Raw genomic sequence first — 17768 nt, forward strand, 5'->3', positions numbered from 1 at the left:
TAATGTGAAAGAATTTACAATTCATAATCTTCAGCCATATTGTCAGATATAATTCTTAATAAGCAAGGAATTCCAGAAAGCCAGGGACAGCTTCTTTTATTCCTGGTGCCTCAGTTTCTTCAACTGTAAGTTGACAGAATTGGAGAGGACAGAATTAGAGTCAGAAAACCTAGATTCTATTCCCTGCATGTATCTCTGCAGTTACAACCCAAAACCTAAAGTAAGCTATGCTACCACTGCAAATCTCAGTGTTCTCATCAGGCAAATGGGCAGATTTTACCAGATAATCTCTAAGGCCTCATCTTGGAGAAGGAAATAGTAAACCACTCTAGTATCTCTGGGGGTCACAATGGTGTCACAAAGGATAAAACATGACTGAAAATGACCACAACAAAAAAGTTTCATCTAGTTCTAAGATGCTTTGATTCTTAACTAAGCCTGGCTATGCTTTATGCATTTGGAAAGAAACTGGGATTAACTGTTATGTCAATAGAGTACTACATTCTTGCTGGATTGTACATTGGTTCTCCTGTTGGATGGCCCAATAAAATCCTATCTTGGCATCATTTGGATCCAAGTGACCACTACAAAAATGGCCAACTGGAAGAGCTGATATGCTTGACACTTAGGGGTCTTTAGTCCTTTTTTAAAAGTTTTTATGTATCTTATCTCCTGAATAAATGGAAAAGGAAGAATGTTCCCTTTCAACAAAATATTTAGAGTAAATTGTGAATTCCTGACTTTTCAAGAAAAGCTTTTTTTTATGGAATGGCTTTGGTTCAACCCATTCTCTAAAAATGGGACTTTCTGGTACACTAAACTTGGTTGGACATTTCAGTTCTCCAGTCACGAGTCAGCCTGCCTCCTCCTAAACTTAGTAAACTAAACTTGGTAACATAAGCCTTCTTATGGTCCCGAGTGTGATTTTTCCAAGCACATGTGAGTTGGGTTCCAATAATTGTTGACATCAGAGTCATCATCATCTCTCTATTTTTGAGTCTTGCAGCTAAAGAACTTTCTTGAATTGGAAACTTACAATGGAAAATCTCGGTTCATCTGGATATTTTTAAATGCCATTAGAAGCTACTGAAATGTAAGCAAAATCACCTTCAGGATGAGGTGGGGATTGAGATCAACAAAGCTCTTTCCCCGCCCCCAACATGAAAGGTTATTGTTTTATTGCATTATTGGATAACCTCACAAACACATCATCTAAAAGGCACACACCTGCTTCACTAGTACTGAGGAAGAGCCATACTGAGCTCTTGCCCATTCTTTCTTGGGAACAATAGTCAACACTGGTGTAAAGGAAGAAACACAGGATGGCAAGACAGAGGACCTTGGTTCGGAACACATATTTGTTACCTACTTCCTCTATGATCATTATCTAGTCTCTTCAGCTCCCTCACCCCAAATCTCCTCACTTCTAAAATATGGAGTTTCAAGAAGATGGTTTCTAAGGCTCTTGCCTACTGCAAATCCTATTACTTCTCACTAAAGGATCCAGTGTCCATAGAATGAAAATGAGGGGTCCATGTAGGGAAGAAAGCCCACACTTTGGCATCCTTAGAGCCATGCTCTATGAGGGTCAGGGCAGTAAAATAGATAGAAAGCTGGCCTCAGAGTCAGGAAGGCCTGAGTTCAAATCTCATCTTTGGTCCATCCTGGCTTCTGTAAGTCTAGGCAAGTTCCTTTACCATATAAAGACCCAGACAACTCTCTAAAACTTAAGAGTTATAAAGGCAAAGGAATTTCCTTATCAGGAGCTCTCAATGTTTCTCTAATTGTGGGTCTGAGGACCCCTGGAGGTTCCCAAGAACCTTTTTACAAGGTTCTTGTCAAAACTATGTTTATAGTAATACTTAAACATTTTAATTTCTATTATGGTATCTCTTGTTAAATATAAGTGGTGTGCTGGAGCCAGATCCAACTGACTTGTGAGAGCCAGTTGTTAAATGTTCATTGTAAGCATTTAGACCTCAAAATAGGCAAAGTCTATAAATTAGGATTTAATTTATCATTTTGTTTGTTGTCTAGGCTTAAAAAATTATGGGGAAAATGTTCTAAATGAAGACTAAAAACTTCAGAACATATTCAATTTGGGGAGAGAGCTGGTCATTAAACATTCACCACCACTCTTCTAGTTTAACCTACAAAAATAAAAGTGACTTAGAGGTCCTCAATAATTTTTAAGGCTATAAAGGGAAAGTTTGAGAACTACTGCTCTATGTCAATAAAATCACAGATCTCATATAAAAACAAAAAAAATGCCATGCTTTTACCTACTAAACTACATGGCAAATATGATATAAGAGGAGTCTTTATCACCTTCAGGTCTCTTGAGCCCTCTTTGATTTTGTTTTGTGCAATTCAGGGCAATAAATAGTTATCTTGAAGTCTTAATGAGTTGTTTGTGTCCCTGAAAATGTTTGGTGGGGAAATAAATTTAGTTACATAGCAAAATCCAAGCACCCCAAAGACCAGTCCGTTAGTCAATCTGTCAACAAGCATTTATTAAGTTCCAGGAACTGCTGTGCTAAGTGCTGGTTAGCCTTCTGATGGTTTCCAACTTTTCTCCTTCTTTCATTGTACACATGGTCCGGGTTCTCCAGGATCACATTTAGCACAACTAATGAAAATGCAGCTCACTACACGGTAATCCCCCCAAACCCATCACTGCCCATCTTTGTTACTCCAGGTTTAGTGAAGAGGAAGATAGAGATTTCATTTCTCCTCCTTTCCACATAATTCATTGGTCACTGTGGTGAAGGATTTCCTGTGACACATACCATCTACAATGTACAGATTTGATGCCAATTTCTAACCACCCCCGGCTCTATGCCAGCTCTCAGAGGCTTCATGGAGTGAGAATTTCCTGGCTCAACTCACCATGAGTCAGCCTATCGAGAGTGAGGCTCATAGAATGTAAAGCCTGATCTGGCTCCAATCAAGTGTCTGTGAAGCAAACACTATTGGTTGGCTGGTCTGGGACCCTCTCCTCTGGTCATCCAGACCTTCTCAGCCATTATTTGCCCAGAGCTAACAGGACTATTCCTATGAAAACCTTTGGGTTTAGCCAGATCTGCACAGGTAGCAAAGCATAGTAAAAGAGAAGGTTTGGACTGGCAGTCAGAAAGACCTGAGTTCAAGTCTTGTGTCTGGAGACTTACTAGCAGTGTGACCCCAAGCCATTTTACCTCTCTTTGCCTCATCTATAAAAACAGATGATTAAAAAGCACCTATATTTCACCGGGACTATTATGAGAACCAAGTGAGAAAATTTTGAGATGATATGTAGATGTGGACAATTATTATTCTTATTATAGATCAGTGTCCCTTCTCTGACACCATAGGAGGCTTCATGTTCATCTCCTCACCAGTCCCATTTCCTTCACAGGACCAATAACTCATAAAATGGTGAACGCTTTTCATTGACTATGTTTCCTTTAACAGATAATAAAGAGAGGATGAGTAGAAGGGAGGAATGGAGGGTGAGATGGAAGGAAGATCAAATACATGAGGGGAAAGGAAATACTAAAAAGAAATGAGGAAAGAAAGAGCTTGAGTCTACCCTGGGGGGCTCCTTACAGGAGCCCTCCAGGAATGAGTGTGCTTTGCTTGCTGTGCTGCAAGCCTTAGATGCCAGAAGTGACCAGCATGGATGGAGCAGCCTATCTCACTGGCAGGCAGGAATCTTTCCATTCTCCATTCCAGAGGACTGATTTCTGAGCTTCTCTCCAGTTTCCACCACAACTTCTGGAGCCTGGTGGTGTAGAGAGGCCAACAGAAGAAGCTAATAAAAATAGCAGCTACTCTTTACAAAACTCACAGGAAAACTCAGCCAATCAGCATGAATTAAGAAGGCTATGGAACCCTTGAGGATTCTGACGTTGGGAAGGGGGAGGATAATCGTCTAATGAGTGCCTTTCTTATCCATCCATTTAACCCAGTTTGAGCTTCTTGAGATAGCCAACATAGAAGTTGGGGGATGGAGGATTTGGGGGAATCTACACACTAAGAAGAGTGAAAGCTTAAGTGGGCTCCTATGGGACTTAGAAAGAAAGTCTAGTAAGTCTATACCTCAGTTTTCTTCTCTGTGTATTGGGGATTTGGTCAGGTTTCAAGCAACTTAAGGGTGTAGTGATTAAAATCCTCTGGAAACCATATCTTAATTTTATAATTATTTGTTAAATAGAGAAAAGTATGTGTGTGTGTGTGAGAGAGAGAGAGAGAGAGAGAGAGAGAGAGAGAGAGAGAGAGAGAGAGAGAGATAGAGAGACTCTTGGCTCCTGGTGGCTTCCAGCTACCTACTCCACAAGCAGTCTGAATCAGCCCAGAGCCAGACCTCATGCATTCCTGAGTCCATGATTCTCAGAAAAGGCCATGACTTACTGTCCCCTCTGTCAATTTATACTCTTTGCAAGGTTCTTTTCCAGAGTCTCTTTGATTAGAGGATTCAGACATCAATCTGGACAAGAGGCAGGTCTCCTGGATACCAAGAGCAATTACTGGGCATTAAGGATAGCTGCCTGACCATGTGCATTCTTCCTCAAAAGAGTCTGTCTAGCTCATTTAATTATTTCACCATCCCAGAGAGTCCTTGTTTACAAGTAAACAAGATCTGGTCTCTACCCTTCCAGTCCTTTACAAAGACAAAAGAAGGAAAGGCCCAACCCAATCCTTGGGCAGGGACAGTTAGAGCTTCCCTCCTAAAATCAAACTTTTTAAGCTTTAAAATAAAAAGGCTATTTTGGGGGCCAAAAAGTGGTACAAATTAATATTAACATTCTACAAGAGGATGCAAACAGTTTTCTCTTCCCATAGACCCATACAATCTCCATCAGAAGCACACAGTCACACACATGCTAAGTCACTTTCAGATAACAGAAAAACTCAACAAATGTTAAAAGCTATAGAGAAAGACAGATGAGCTGGGGTGCATCTCTTTGGATGAGAAGGAACAGATAGATTGGTCACAATCTATGCTATTGACTGGTATGTCCTATGGCATTTCCCATTTCTGTCAAGGGTGCTACCCCTTTTCCCAAGTTCACAAATTCAGTGTCATCTTTAGCTCCTCACTCTCCTTTCTTGCATCTTTATAATTAGTCACCAAATCTTACCAATTTTACCACCACATTTATTCTCTTCTCTCTACAAACATGGCAGCCACCTTAGTTTAGGTCCTCATCTGTTCTTTCTTGGACTATTACAGTAATTTCCTAATTAGTCTTCCTGTCTTTCATCTCTGCAATCCATCTTCCAACATAGCTCTCAAGTACAAGTATGGCCATACTATTCCTCAATACTCCAGAATGCCCTGTTATAGTTAGGATAAATTACAATCTCTTTGGGGTGGCATTAAAAACCCTTCTAATCTACCTTTCCTGGGTTTATTATATATTATTCCCCTTCAGACACTCTAAGGACCAACTAAGAGGGCTTTCTTGTTTCTCACATGAAATACTCCATCTTTCTTTCATGGCTTTGTACAAGCTCTTCTTCATTCCTGGAATGCATCCCTTCATATCTCTACCTCTTTGTATCCCTAGTTTTTGTCAAAACTCAATCCGAGGAGGGGCAGTTAGCCAAGCCTGGAGACAGAAGTTCTGAGTTCAAATCTTATCTCAGACACTTCCTAGCTCTATGACCCTGGAAAGTCACTTAATTCCAATTACCTAGGTACTCTTCTGCCTTGGTACTGATAAGTGTCAATTATAAGAGAGAAGGTAAGAGTTAAAAAAAACACCTCATCCCAATGATTAGTTTTGATGTGAACACTTTACTAAAACACCCCAAATAATTTTAGTATTCTTCTTCCCAAATACTTGGTAGTCACTGTGTATAATCTGTGTAAATGCTTTAGAGAAATGATGATAGAGAGAGCCAGACAGACAAACAGACAGAGAAAGAGAGACAGAGAGACCAATAGACAGCACACATTCTCTTCCCTTATAGAATATAAACATATAGAGAGTAAGATATTTCTGAACTTAGCTTTTTTAATCTATACTTACTGGTTGCTTACTAGGTACCAGATTTAGAACTGGAAAGGACTCCAGAATCCTTCAAGTCCAATTCCTCATTTTACAGATGAGGAAACTAAGGATCAAAAATATTAGATGACTTGCCCAAGGTGAGACAGGTTGCAAGGGGCAATGATGAGGTTTAAACTCAAATCCTATGACTCCAAACCTAGCATTCTTTTTAATTGTGCAATACCATACTTCCTCTGGATTCCTAGCATCAATGAAATGTGAGCTGTAATCCACTGGAGATTCATATCACAATATTACACACATTCCTTTCATTGCCCTATAAGATAGGACAATGAGGTGTGGCTCATTTTAAACATATCCCCAATATGAAAAATCTACATTTACACTAAAAATAACTTAGGGGGCAATTACTCCCCCTAGAAAATGATTTACTGTAAAATTCTTATAAATAAGTAGTTTTAATTTGGATTCAGTATACAAAAGATCAGTTGACACACCATTTTTCAGGAACATATGTACCTTGTAAAGTGAGACACACTCCTTCCATGTGAGATATTTTTGCTAAGACAGAGCCATTTCTGGATGTCACGACTCTCTTATACACAGTGTATGATGGGAGTGTTCTGTACAGAATATTCTGGCTATTTTCATGCCATATTCCTGTGATCTAGCCTGCACCTCTCACTCAGTTCTCAGGTTCCTGCCCAGGCCCTTAGTGAATATTCACCACAACTACCCCAACCCAGACCCACCGTGTTATTTCTGTTGTTCCCTGGCTATCCTCATGCCATGTGGCTGTACACACCCATCACTCCCTTACTATCCAGAAATAGTAATCAAATTTTTACTGCCATTACTAGAAAAATATCTAATAATTGCCTTCAATTACTAGATAGATACATAGATACATAGATAGATACATAGATAGATGGATGGATGGATGGATGGGTGGATGTTAATATCCCCAAAATCTCAGGGTAGATAGAAAACCAGCCTTGAATTCAAGGAACAATTGCATCTCTGACATTTATGTGTATTGACTCTAGGTCCTTGGGCAAACCACTTAACCTCTGAGTGTACTAGGTGCTTTATAACCTATGAGTTGCAGAAAAAGTGCTGAAGTGTGCCAATACCGAGAGTTGTTTATTCACCTGGGAATCTCTTTTCCCAATGAAACCCCAAGTCCAGACCTTATCCCTGTTCTAAGCATTTAGCAAAATACTGTACATAGCACATACTAAGTGCTTAATATTTTTTTCATTCATTCATTGTGTGTGAATTTTACCTATATTTACCTAAAATATGAAAAAAAAATAATCTGATAAAAATAGTTTTGAATGGTTACTACAGTTCATAGCATCTAGAACTTAAATTGGAAGGGGTCTTCCCCATCACTTTACAGATGAGGAAAATGAGATCTGCAGAAGTCAAATAACTTGCCCAAGGTAAAAAGCAAGCACATGGCAAAGCTGGATTAAACTCAGGTTTATTGACTACCATGATCTTACCATCTGACCTTGGAAAAGTCACATCCCCTCTTTGGAGCTCAGTTTCTTCACCTATAGATAAGTATATGAGATTATAAACCCTCTGGGGTCTCTGCCAGCTCTAAGATGAGATAGCACTACAGAATTGTGCACCGTTTTGTCAAGAGGTCTTCCTAGAAAGAAGGCTCAAAGACAACAGCAGAAGGAAAAAACACACCCCACGAAAGTTACCTAAAAGGAAAAGTCAAATGAATATCTTGAGAATGTTTCCGATATTTGATTAAGCATATTGCCTTTATTCAAGGGGCCCAATTTCATGTGCAAACAGTCTGACTATGAAAGAAGATCTATTTAACTCCATTAAACTAACAGGATTATTTCATTGTTTACAGGGTGTCTTTGACATACATTTCCTTTTATGCCCTATGATATCAGGACAAATTGGTGATGGATAGAAAGATAGACAGACAGACAGACAGGCAGGCAGACAGACAGACAGACAGACAGACAGACAGACAGACAGACAGACAGACAGATAGATAGATAGATAGATAGATAGATAGATAGATAGATAGATAGATAGATAGATAGATAAGATAGATGGATGGATGGATAAATAGCTATGTAGATATGTAGATACATAGATATATAGATAGATGAATGGATCAAGAGATAAATAGAAGAGCTAGCAGAGAGAGATGGAGATTCAAAGTAGCCTGTGTTTAGAGGAATAAGGAGTATTTTGTCTGTCTGTCTGTCTGTCTGGGTGGGGAAAGGAAGTCCCAACCCTTAATTTCTCCCCACAATGGAAACAAAAGAAGTCTATTTCCATTCAGTTAAATTAGTTGTAATAGTTCTTGAAGTATTATTTGAGATAGCTGGGGAAAGGTTTAACTAGCAAAATGACAGAAAAGGGAGACTATCAAATCACATTTTCATAAATGTGATAGAAAGGAAGCCATTGGGCCAGTGGCAATGGTGGCAAGAACAGTCTGAAAGAGAAAAAAGCAAACCCAGGGATTTGAGAGGAGTGTGTCAGGACAGGCATGGCAACATGAGAGATGGGGATTAAGCACTCCAGTGCTATAAAATGGCAAAGGGTAAGGTTAGGACTCAGAGAGGTTAAAGAGGGGGGATTTATAATCCCCCAGTAGACAGGGTCAAAAAGAATGAGAGAAAAAAACTTTCCATCTAGGTAAACTTAAGAATCAAATAAATGTTATACCTTATATTGTCATTCATATAATTTGGCTCAATTTTAACCCTTCCATGCCTTGGTTATGTGAAGGAAAGAAGGGCTTCTTTTGTTCCTCACCTAGAGCTAGGAAGAATCCAGGTAGCCAAGATGCCAGAAAAGGATGGGTAATAGCAAAAAGAGAGGTCACCACTATAGGAGATCTGGGGTGAACATCTATTACAAGGAGGAAGGACTACTTCACAGAAAGTGCCCTAGGGCTCACTGGGAGTACCTGTTCTCTTAATTCACTTACCTCCCAGGTTGTTGTGAGGATCAAATGAGACAATATAAGCAAAGTACTTTTCAGAGCTGAAAGTATTACTTAATGTTATATGTTAGGAAACTGCCATGCAACTTTCATGTCAGACCTATGATTTCACTGGTGAAGGGAACTACCAATGAGGATAATTTCCCCCAGAAATTTAATTTAGAGGTTACGTGTCTTGCTCAGGGCCACACAACTAGTATGTATTAGAGAGAAACCAATCCTCTATGGTCCCGTAGGTCTAATGATTCCATGCAGCATAGTAGAAATGAATTCCAGGGACTTGGAGAAGCCCATAGGTGCAAAGTCCAGAGTTTATAATAAAAAGAGAAATTTGGGGAGCAGGAAATGAATTGGAGCTCTTTCTTGAGATTATAGGATTGATTCTCTCTTATTCTCCTTGATATCTCTAAATAGAGATATCCTTGAATAGTGCTCCTTCGCTGCCTCTCCCAATCTCACCCTAGTCCAAGGAGTCAGACCCTGGGAGAAAATGAGAGGGTAAAGGAGCTTCAGCTGTCTCTGAAATAAATGTTTATTCTCAAAAAGTTCTAAAGCTCAAATAAGTCTATATTAAGCTCAGGTTTGTTTGTTTGTTTTTAATATATGAATGAGATAGGTCAAGACTATAAAGGAGCAGGTACCAGTTGTGGCTAGCAGCCTTTGAATATGAATTTATGTTGAGTTAAGGTTTAAAAAATATGGTTAATACAGACTAATATAGGTTCTAAAGCTTGATGGGAACCTTATTTAATCCAATCTCTCTTACTGTAGAGATAAGGAAGTTAAGGCCCAGGAGGTAATGTGATTTGAACAATATTACACAATTTAGTGTCAAAACCAGCCCTGAGGTGTCTATTGTTGCTGTTCAGTTGTTTCAGTCATGTCTAGCTCTTCATGACTCCATTTGGGGTTTTCTTGGCAAAGATACTGGAGTGGTTTGCCATTTCCTTCTCCAGATCATTTCACAGATGGGAAAACTGAGGCAAACAGAGTTAAGAGACTTGACTAGGGTTGCACACAGCTAGTAAATGTATAAAGCTGGTTTGAACTGAAGAAGATGACTTCTTGACTTCAGACCTGGAGCTTTATATTCATTGTGCCACCTAAGATCTTTTAAATGGCCATCAGGGCTATAACAAGCATTTTTTTGTGTCTGGGGCAAAAGGCATAAAGTATGTCCTCCATTCAAGTGGAACCCTTTAAGGTAACTCAGGAGAATTGTTTGGGGAAATGTTGAAGAGAGGTGTGAGAGTCAGGGCTGGGGAACAAGGGGGACTTTACTAGGTGTGGCTGCTGAGAGACAGAGAAGCATGTGCCAACCAGTAGTTTCTTATTTTCAGTAATTAGTCTTGCAAACTAGATAGTTTTTCCTAGGCTACTGATGGCACACTGAGACAGATCTCTGGTCACCCCACACTAATTACACATCTACTCCTATTCCTGAATCTTGTTCTTTGCTCCCTATAAGAAACTTGATACCATCTTTAAGTTGGTGACTTTCTATTGTATGAAATGGCAGAAAGCATGTTCTCTCACTGCCTCCCGTTAGAAGTATACTGATCATCTCATCTTGTTAAGAGTATTGGTATTAATATACCTAATAACTCCAGAAATATAAATGGAGAGAACCACTATACTCCTCCAAAATCAAAAGCAAATGTAATACAATTTTAAAGATCAAGGAGAACTCAAAGAGATATGAGAAGACACTTCCAAACCACCCATTCAGGATGTCAGAAGGTCCACAGGTGTTACATAAGGCATAGATGTTCAGACTTTTCCAAAGTTTCAATCTGTTGTGCTGATTTTTTTTCCTTTCCAAAAATATACAATTTGTTATATGAGAGGGGAAGGAGAAGGGAAAGGGAGAATACTTGGGATAAGCATGATGATAGTAGAGACATCAATAATAGTATAAAAAATAAATTTGGAAAGATCTAATATGAAGGAATTTATAATCAAAAAGCAGATTTTAAAGAACAATAAACTCACTCACTATAGAAATACTAACAGAAAAAATGAGTTTTCTCATCCCCACAAAGAAGGGAGGAGTTTGTTGGTTTCTGTCTCAGAGAATGGAATACAGATCCATGCTACACACAGTGCTGCTGCCATTTTTGTTGTTGTTCAATAATTTCACTCATATCCTATTTTTCATGACCCCATTTGGAATTTTCTTGGCAGAGACACTGGAATGGTTTGCTATTTCCACTTCCTTTCCTGATCATTTTATAGATCAGGAAACTGAGACCAATTGGGTTAAGTGACTTGCACAGGATCACATAGCTAGTAATATCTGAGGCCAGATTTTAACTCAAGAGATGAGTCTTCTTGGATCCAAGTCTGAACTCTATCTACTGTTCCACCTAGCTGCCCAGCTACCCAAAGTACCCTAGACCTATTGCAGCTTCTGATGTAATCCAAACACTGGATATGCAGAACTTCCAGTCTTCATACTTCTACAGTCTTTCATGACATCTAAGGTTCTTAGAGTAATGGGAGATTCAACAGTATTGATCACTGTTAATGGATATTATTCCTTTGTTGGAAAAACTACAGCTGTTAGTTATGGTGGGCTATTTAGAAAGGAGGAGCTGGTTAATGGTATGGAATGGCCAGGAGTCTTAGAGCCCTAAAACTTGGTATTCATTGCCACCTATTACATTTACCTTTTATGTAAGCAAAAGCAAGGCGTTGTATTTCTCCAGTCCTTAGTTTCTTCATCCCTGAAATAGGGATGACAATGCTAAGAATATTTGTGCGCCAGGCTGTTTTGATGAAAGGTTTGTAAACCACTTTATCAATGTGGATGATTCTCATGGCTGCCATTTGACTTCTCTACTAGAGTCTTGCATCAAGCATGTGAGGTCTCTTAGAGGTGACTCCAGGTTTCCAAAGGCTACCCCAATAGAATGCAAGCCCTATCTGGCAGGTTCCGTCAAGGACTCCCGGAATGAGTAAAGACACAACTGTAGATCTGTTATCCAAGAAGCAGCCCCCCTGAGCTCAGAGATACAAAAGGGTTTGAACTATATTTAAGAAGAGACAAACCTTACCCCTGGAGGGATGGTTTCTGGAAAGACTGAAAATTTGCAAAGTCATAATATTTACATAACCTCTCATATTGCTTATTAATATAAATAACCTTCTCATTTGAGCTTAATTAATACTCTCACTTGTGTGCACACTTTTTAATCCCTGGAAATCCTGAGCAAAGAAGTGTGATACAGTCACAACTTCAGTACATGTCAGAGGTGGGACTTCAACTCAATGGATTCCAAGGTTGTCTCAAAGAATCTCTCCCTAGAGGAGCTTTGCTCCCCAAAACGCCTGTAGCCAGGGCACCCAGCTGGGGGCAGCAACTCTGTAGCCACAAGTTGAGTCAGAAAGAGGCCAGATGTTAAAGCTGAGCCATGCATGAAGGAAAACACATTAAAAATTGAAAGGGGAAAATCTGACTCCTACCAACTCTTCTTGCTTCTGTCTGCCTGTTGTTACAAGGATAAACATTTGGACAACTCTAGATAAATACAACTCTGTATGTGTGAAAGGCAGCATTTCTGAAAGAAATGCCTCTGGCCCCCTTGCCAAGACCTCTATTGAAATTCATTTCTCAATTCACAACAAAAACTTGCCTTCTTTTAAGGCAAAGATTCTTAACCTAGGGCACACTGACCTACGCTTATATTCAAAGAATCTGTGAACTTGTAAGAGGAAAAATATGACATCTTCATTTCCTCTAACTAAAATTTAGCATTTCCCTCCATTTTTAAAACCAGGATTCTGAGAAGGGACTCATAGGCTTAAATTCCCTGGGCTGTGGCTTGAACTAATTATGGGGCTCTAGACAAATTGTATACCATTTCTAGGCTTGTTTCCTAATTTACAAATAGGAGGTGATTGGATTAGATAATCTCTAAGGCTTTATACATCTCTAAAGTCTATGATAGTATGATCCTATGATTTCTGAGGTCCTATCTAGCTGGGAAATGTTATGTTTCTGTGAGCTTGTAGGGGAAAAAAGTTTCAGCCTAGCCTGATGGAGATTTTTTTTTCCAAAGAGACCAACTAGCAGACTGCATAGTAGTGAACCTGGACATGTGCGCAGGCAATGTCAGCATAAGCAAATATTAAGAGTCAGGCCAAGAAGCCACAGGACCTAATTAATTTAAAACAAAGTAATGTCAAAATACAACAGCCAAGAGCCCAGTAGCTTATGGGGAAATGAATCATAAGAGATATTTAGTTCAGGTCAGGGATGGAATATAGAAGGGAGAGAGCACTAAACTAGGAGATTAAAAAAAGAAGAAAAAACTTATTTCTAATCCTATCATTAATATGCTAGATGGCTTTAGGCTCTCCTCATTTTTAAGAAGAGATCAGCATTCAAGAAGAATCACTCTGGCTAGGGATCCAAGAATAAATTGTAGAGGGAAGAGCCTAAAAATGGTATCCTCTTAGGAAGCCCTTGAAATGGTATGGGCATAGTCTAACACAAGGCTATATTTGGGGCAGTAGCTGTAGAAACCAAGAAAGGGGGAGATTAGCAGTAAACTAGTTAATGGATTTGATCTGAGAAGGAAGAGATGAGGCACAACCTAACTTTCCAGCCTTGTTAAACATGACACCCCTTCCTGTACTCTGTGACTCAACCAGTTTGACCTTCTTGGTCACTCCATCTTCTGTCTTCATACCTTTACACTGACTTTTCCCCATGACTAGAATTCACTTTCTTCTCACTTCTAACTCCTAGAAGGCCTCTTTCAATCCTTCAAAACTTAGCACAAATGCTACCTTCTATACAAATCATTCTCGGATTTCCCCAACCATTAATTATTTTCACCACTAGAAAGTAGTTTGGCAAAAGCTAGACATAGACCAAGACCTTATACCATATATACCAAGATAAAGTCAAAATTGATAAATGACTTAGATGTAGAGGGATATAAGTAAATTAGGGGAGCATGCAAAAATGTGCCTATCAGATAGAGGAAGAGTTTATGAGCAAAAAAAGAGACAGTGAAGACCACAGAAGTAAAATGGGTAATTTTTTGTTACATGAATTAAGATTTTAATAGATTTTTAATATTTTTTTTAAAAACAATGCAGCCAAAATTAGAAGAAAAGCAGAAAACTAGGCAATTTTCTATAGCAAGTTTTTCTGTTAACCTAATTTCTCAAATACAAAGGGAACTAAGCTAAATTTATAAAAATGGACATTTCTCCAAATAAGAAATGGTCAAAGGGCAGTTTTCAGAAGAAATCAAAGATATCAATAGTGACATAAAAAAAACACTCTAAATCACTATTGATTAAAGAAATACTAATATCTCATACCTATTATATTTTCTAACATCATAGAAAAGTAAAATGACAAACGCTGAAAGGTATGTGAAAAATTTAGGATAGTAACACGCTGTCCAATCATTCTGGAGTACAATTTGGAACTATGGCCCAAAGGTTATAAAACTGTGCATACCCTTTGACCCAGCAATACCACCACTACATCTCTACATGAATAAGATCTTAAAGGGGGGGGAGGGGTGAATCTATTTGTACAAAAACACATAGCAGTTTTTTTTTTTTGGTAGTGGCAAAGATTTGGATATTGAGGGGATGCCCATCAATTGAGGAATGGCTGAGCAAGCTGTGGTATGTGGTTGTGATGGAGTGCTATGGTGCTATAAAAAATGACAAGCAGGATGGTTTCAGAATAACCTGGGAAGACTTTTATGAAGTAATTGGAGAATGAAGTGAGCAGAACCAGGAGAACACTATATACCGCAATAGTATTGTTGTAAGGATTATTATCAACCGGGAAAGACTTAGCTACTCTGATCAAGATGATGATCTATGATGAAAAATGTTATTCATGTCCAGAAAGAGAACTGATGAATTCTGATTGAAGCAAACTTTTTTTTACTTTCTTTATTTTTCTTGTTTTATGTATGCATTTGTTTTTGCAACATGGCTAACATGGAAATGTGTTTTGCATGACTTTACACATATAATTGATATATCATTTGCTGTCTCAAGGGGGGAGAGGCAGGAGAAAGGGAGTGAGAATTTAGAACTCAAAACTTTAACAAATGAATGTTAAAAATGCTTACATAAAGTTGGGAAATATTTAATAAAATAAAGTTTTTAAATTATTTTCTCCTCTGATACATACTATGTGATTCTAGGCAAGTTATTTAACCTCCAAGTTCTATATGCAATTCTTTGTAACTATTAGTTGCAAAGAAGATGTTGATCCATATCAGAGGAGAGAGTTTCCTCATATGGGAGTTTCATACAGTAATAAAATCGCAGGTCCCATCCCTATCTGCCTATATTTCACAAATATGCTATTGTACATGTCTCTTCTGGCAGAATGGAAGTTCCTGAAATCAGGAACTGAGTCATTTTTCTCTTTGTTTCTCCAGTATCTGGCACAGTGCCTGGTATTAGTGGGAGCTAATAGATGCTTGGTGATAAACTGATTGATTTTAATGGCACAAAAAGAAATAGTGAAGAAGCATCAGCTTTAGGGAAATGCCTTTTTGGCTTTGGATTTGTTGAGTTTGAGGTCCTAATGAGACACCCAGTGGGAGATGGCCTAAAGGTATTTGTAGATAAGGATCTACAGCTCAGAAGAGAGTCAGAACTAGAAAAACATATGCATCACAAAATGAGAAATAAGACAGCTGCACCTCCCTACCTCTCTGTGGAAGGTGGGAGAATATGGGTGTGTAAAACTGCATATACAATGAGACATTTTCTATATGTGGGCTATTTTTGCTGAATTGTTTTCTTTAAAATATTTTTTTATTGTAAAGAATGGGTCTCTGGAGTTGGGGGGCAGAGAAGCATACATCTGGGAACGTAGGTGCTGTAAAAGTGCCAATAAACATTTATTTTAAAAAACACATCTTTGGGAGCAGATTGCATAGACATAGGAGTTAAAGCTGTGGGGGAGAATGGCTTTGCTAAGGGAGGTAGCATATAAAGAGAAACAAAGAAAAGATAAGGCAGGGCCCTTTGGTAATACATAAAATCCAGGAAGCAGAGGAAAAACTAGAAAAGAAGGAGTGAACTGAAAAGAAGAAAGGGGGAAAATGGATAAATGTGCCAGTAAGTATTGGGGGAGAGGGGGGAAGTTAAGGAAGTTTCCATTAGGAGGACTCAATCTTTTCAGCAAAGTAAGATATAAGGTTGCATCTAGGATAGGAGTGAAGTCAAGCCTTTGGAGAGAAAACGGTTTGAGAAAGTGTCCCCTGAAAAATGTGATAGGCATCAGCTAGGCAGCCAGGTGGGGCAGAGTGGGTAGAATGGGGAACTTCCATCAAAAAGACCTGAGTTCAACTCCTACCTCAGACATTTGCTCATTATATAAATCTAGGCAAGTTATTTACCCTCTCAGTCTCAGTTTCCTCATCTGTCTTAAAGAGTTGTTGAGAAGATCAAATGGAAATATATATACATATATTTGTGAATAGACACACACACATATAGCACTTTACACACTTTTAAATCTATCTAAATTGCTAGTAACAATAATTGTTATTATTATCAAATAAAGAATAAAAGAATTACTGATATGAAGGAGAGCCCACTAGATATTATGTATGATAAATAATGGGAGAAATAGGTTCAATCTTTGGTGATCCTGTTTCTTGGGAGCAATATTAGAGAAATTGATTGGTTAGTCACCCACTGTTGAGGATTAACAAGGTGAGGGCAAGGGATTCTAAAGGGTGTTGCTAGTGAATTATTCATGGGAGACCATGGGACCAAGTATAGGCATGAAAACAAGAAGTTCTATCAGGGGATATAAACTGAGAACACTGGAGTAAAGAGGTCACTAGTTACTATAATAGAAAAAAAGGAGGTTTTATGTAAATAGGTGAAAGAATCAAAACACTTTTTTTTGTCTTTACTATCTTAGTCTTACTGTCTATCTTAGAATGGATTCTAAATATTAGTTCCAAGGTAGAAGAGGTGAAGGATTTAGGCAATGGGGGTTAAGTGACTTGCCTAAGGTCACATAGCTAAGAAATAATATCTGAGGACCCACAAAGGAACATTTTTCACTGATGATGTTGGAGACTTTATCAAGCTCAGGACCTTGGGATTCTGTATGATAATGGGATCCAAAACATAACCATGAATGGGTAAAGTGAAATAAATTTAAGGTACCTTCAATGTTAACTAGTTCAAATCTTAGATGAGATAAACAAATCACCTCAATAACATTCCTGACAACTGATGAATGAGTCCTTGTTCAAACAACTCATAACATTCTGAAGAAGGCCAGTCTACCTTTGTGGCAGCTCTAACTTTTAGAAGTCCTTCCTTTTATTGGGCCCAAATCTGCCTCTGTTATTTCTACCTCTTGGTTCTTGCTCTGTCCTCTGGAAGAATGAAGATAAACATTAATCCCTTTCCCCATAAAACAATCCAGATGGTTGAAAGCAGTCATCATGTCCCTGTTCAGCCTTCCCTTCCCCAGACTATCCATCTCCAATTCTTTACAATGGTCCTATGTGGTTTCAACCCCCCCCCCGCCCCCATCTTGGAAACTTCCTCTGACCTTTCCATCCCAATGCTCTCTCTCCTTCTTCTGAATTTCTTTAAAGCAAATGAATGAGAATCAGAGCAGTGAGAGATCTCAGAAATGATTTCATCTGATTTCCTCATTTCACAGATTCAGAAACTGTGCCCCTCAGAGAGGAGACACATGACTTCTACAACATCAAATGGACAAGTGGCAAAACAAGAATCTGAACCCAGGTCCA

At 38.7% G+C, this 17768-nt stretch overlaps 1 protein-coding gene across 33 annotated transcripts in view; it reads right to left on the reverse strand.

The window, feature by feature from the left end:
• KCNMA1 (potassium calcium-activated channel subfamily M alpha 1) overlaps window positions 1-17768 on the reverse strand; it is a 936156-nt gene that overhangs the window by 648839 nt on the left and 269549 nt on the right. The window contains exon 4 of one of the 33 annotated variants that reach the window (XM_056820104.1): window positions 1-17384. This exon is cut by the window's left edge and continues 19155 nt beyond it. The exons of the other annotated variants lie outside the window; for them this stretch is intronic. Within the exon in view, the coding sequence (XP_056676082.1) occupies window positions 17313-17384 (72 nt within the window). The 3' untranslated portion in view covers window positions 1-17312. The remainder of the gene's footprint in view (window positions 17385-17768) is intronic. 33 annotated transcript variants of the gene reach the window in all.

The sequence above is a fragment of the Monodelphis domestica genome, chromosome 1, assembly GCF_027887165.1.
Source record: "Monodelphis domestica isolate mMonDom1 chromosome 1, mMonDom1.pri, whole genome shotgun sequence".
Lineage (NCBI taxonomy): Eukaryota > Metazoa > Chordata > Mammalia > Didelphimorphia > Didelphidae > Monodelphis > Monodelphis domestica.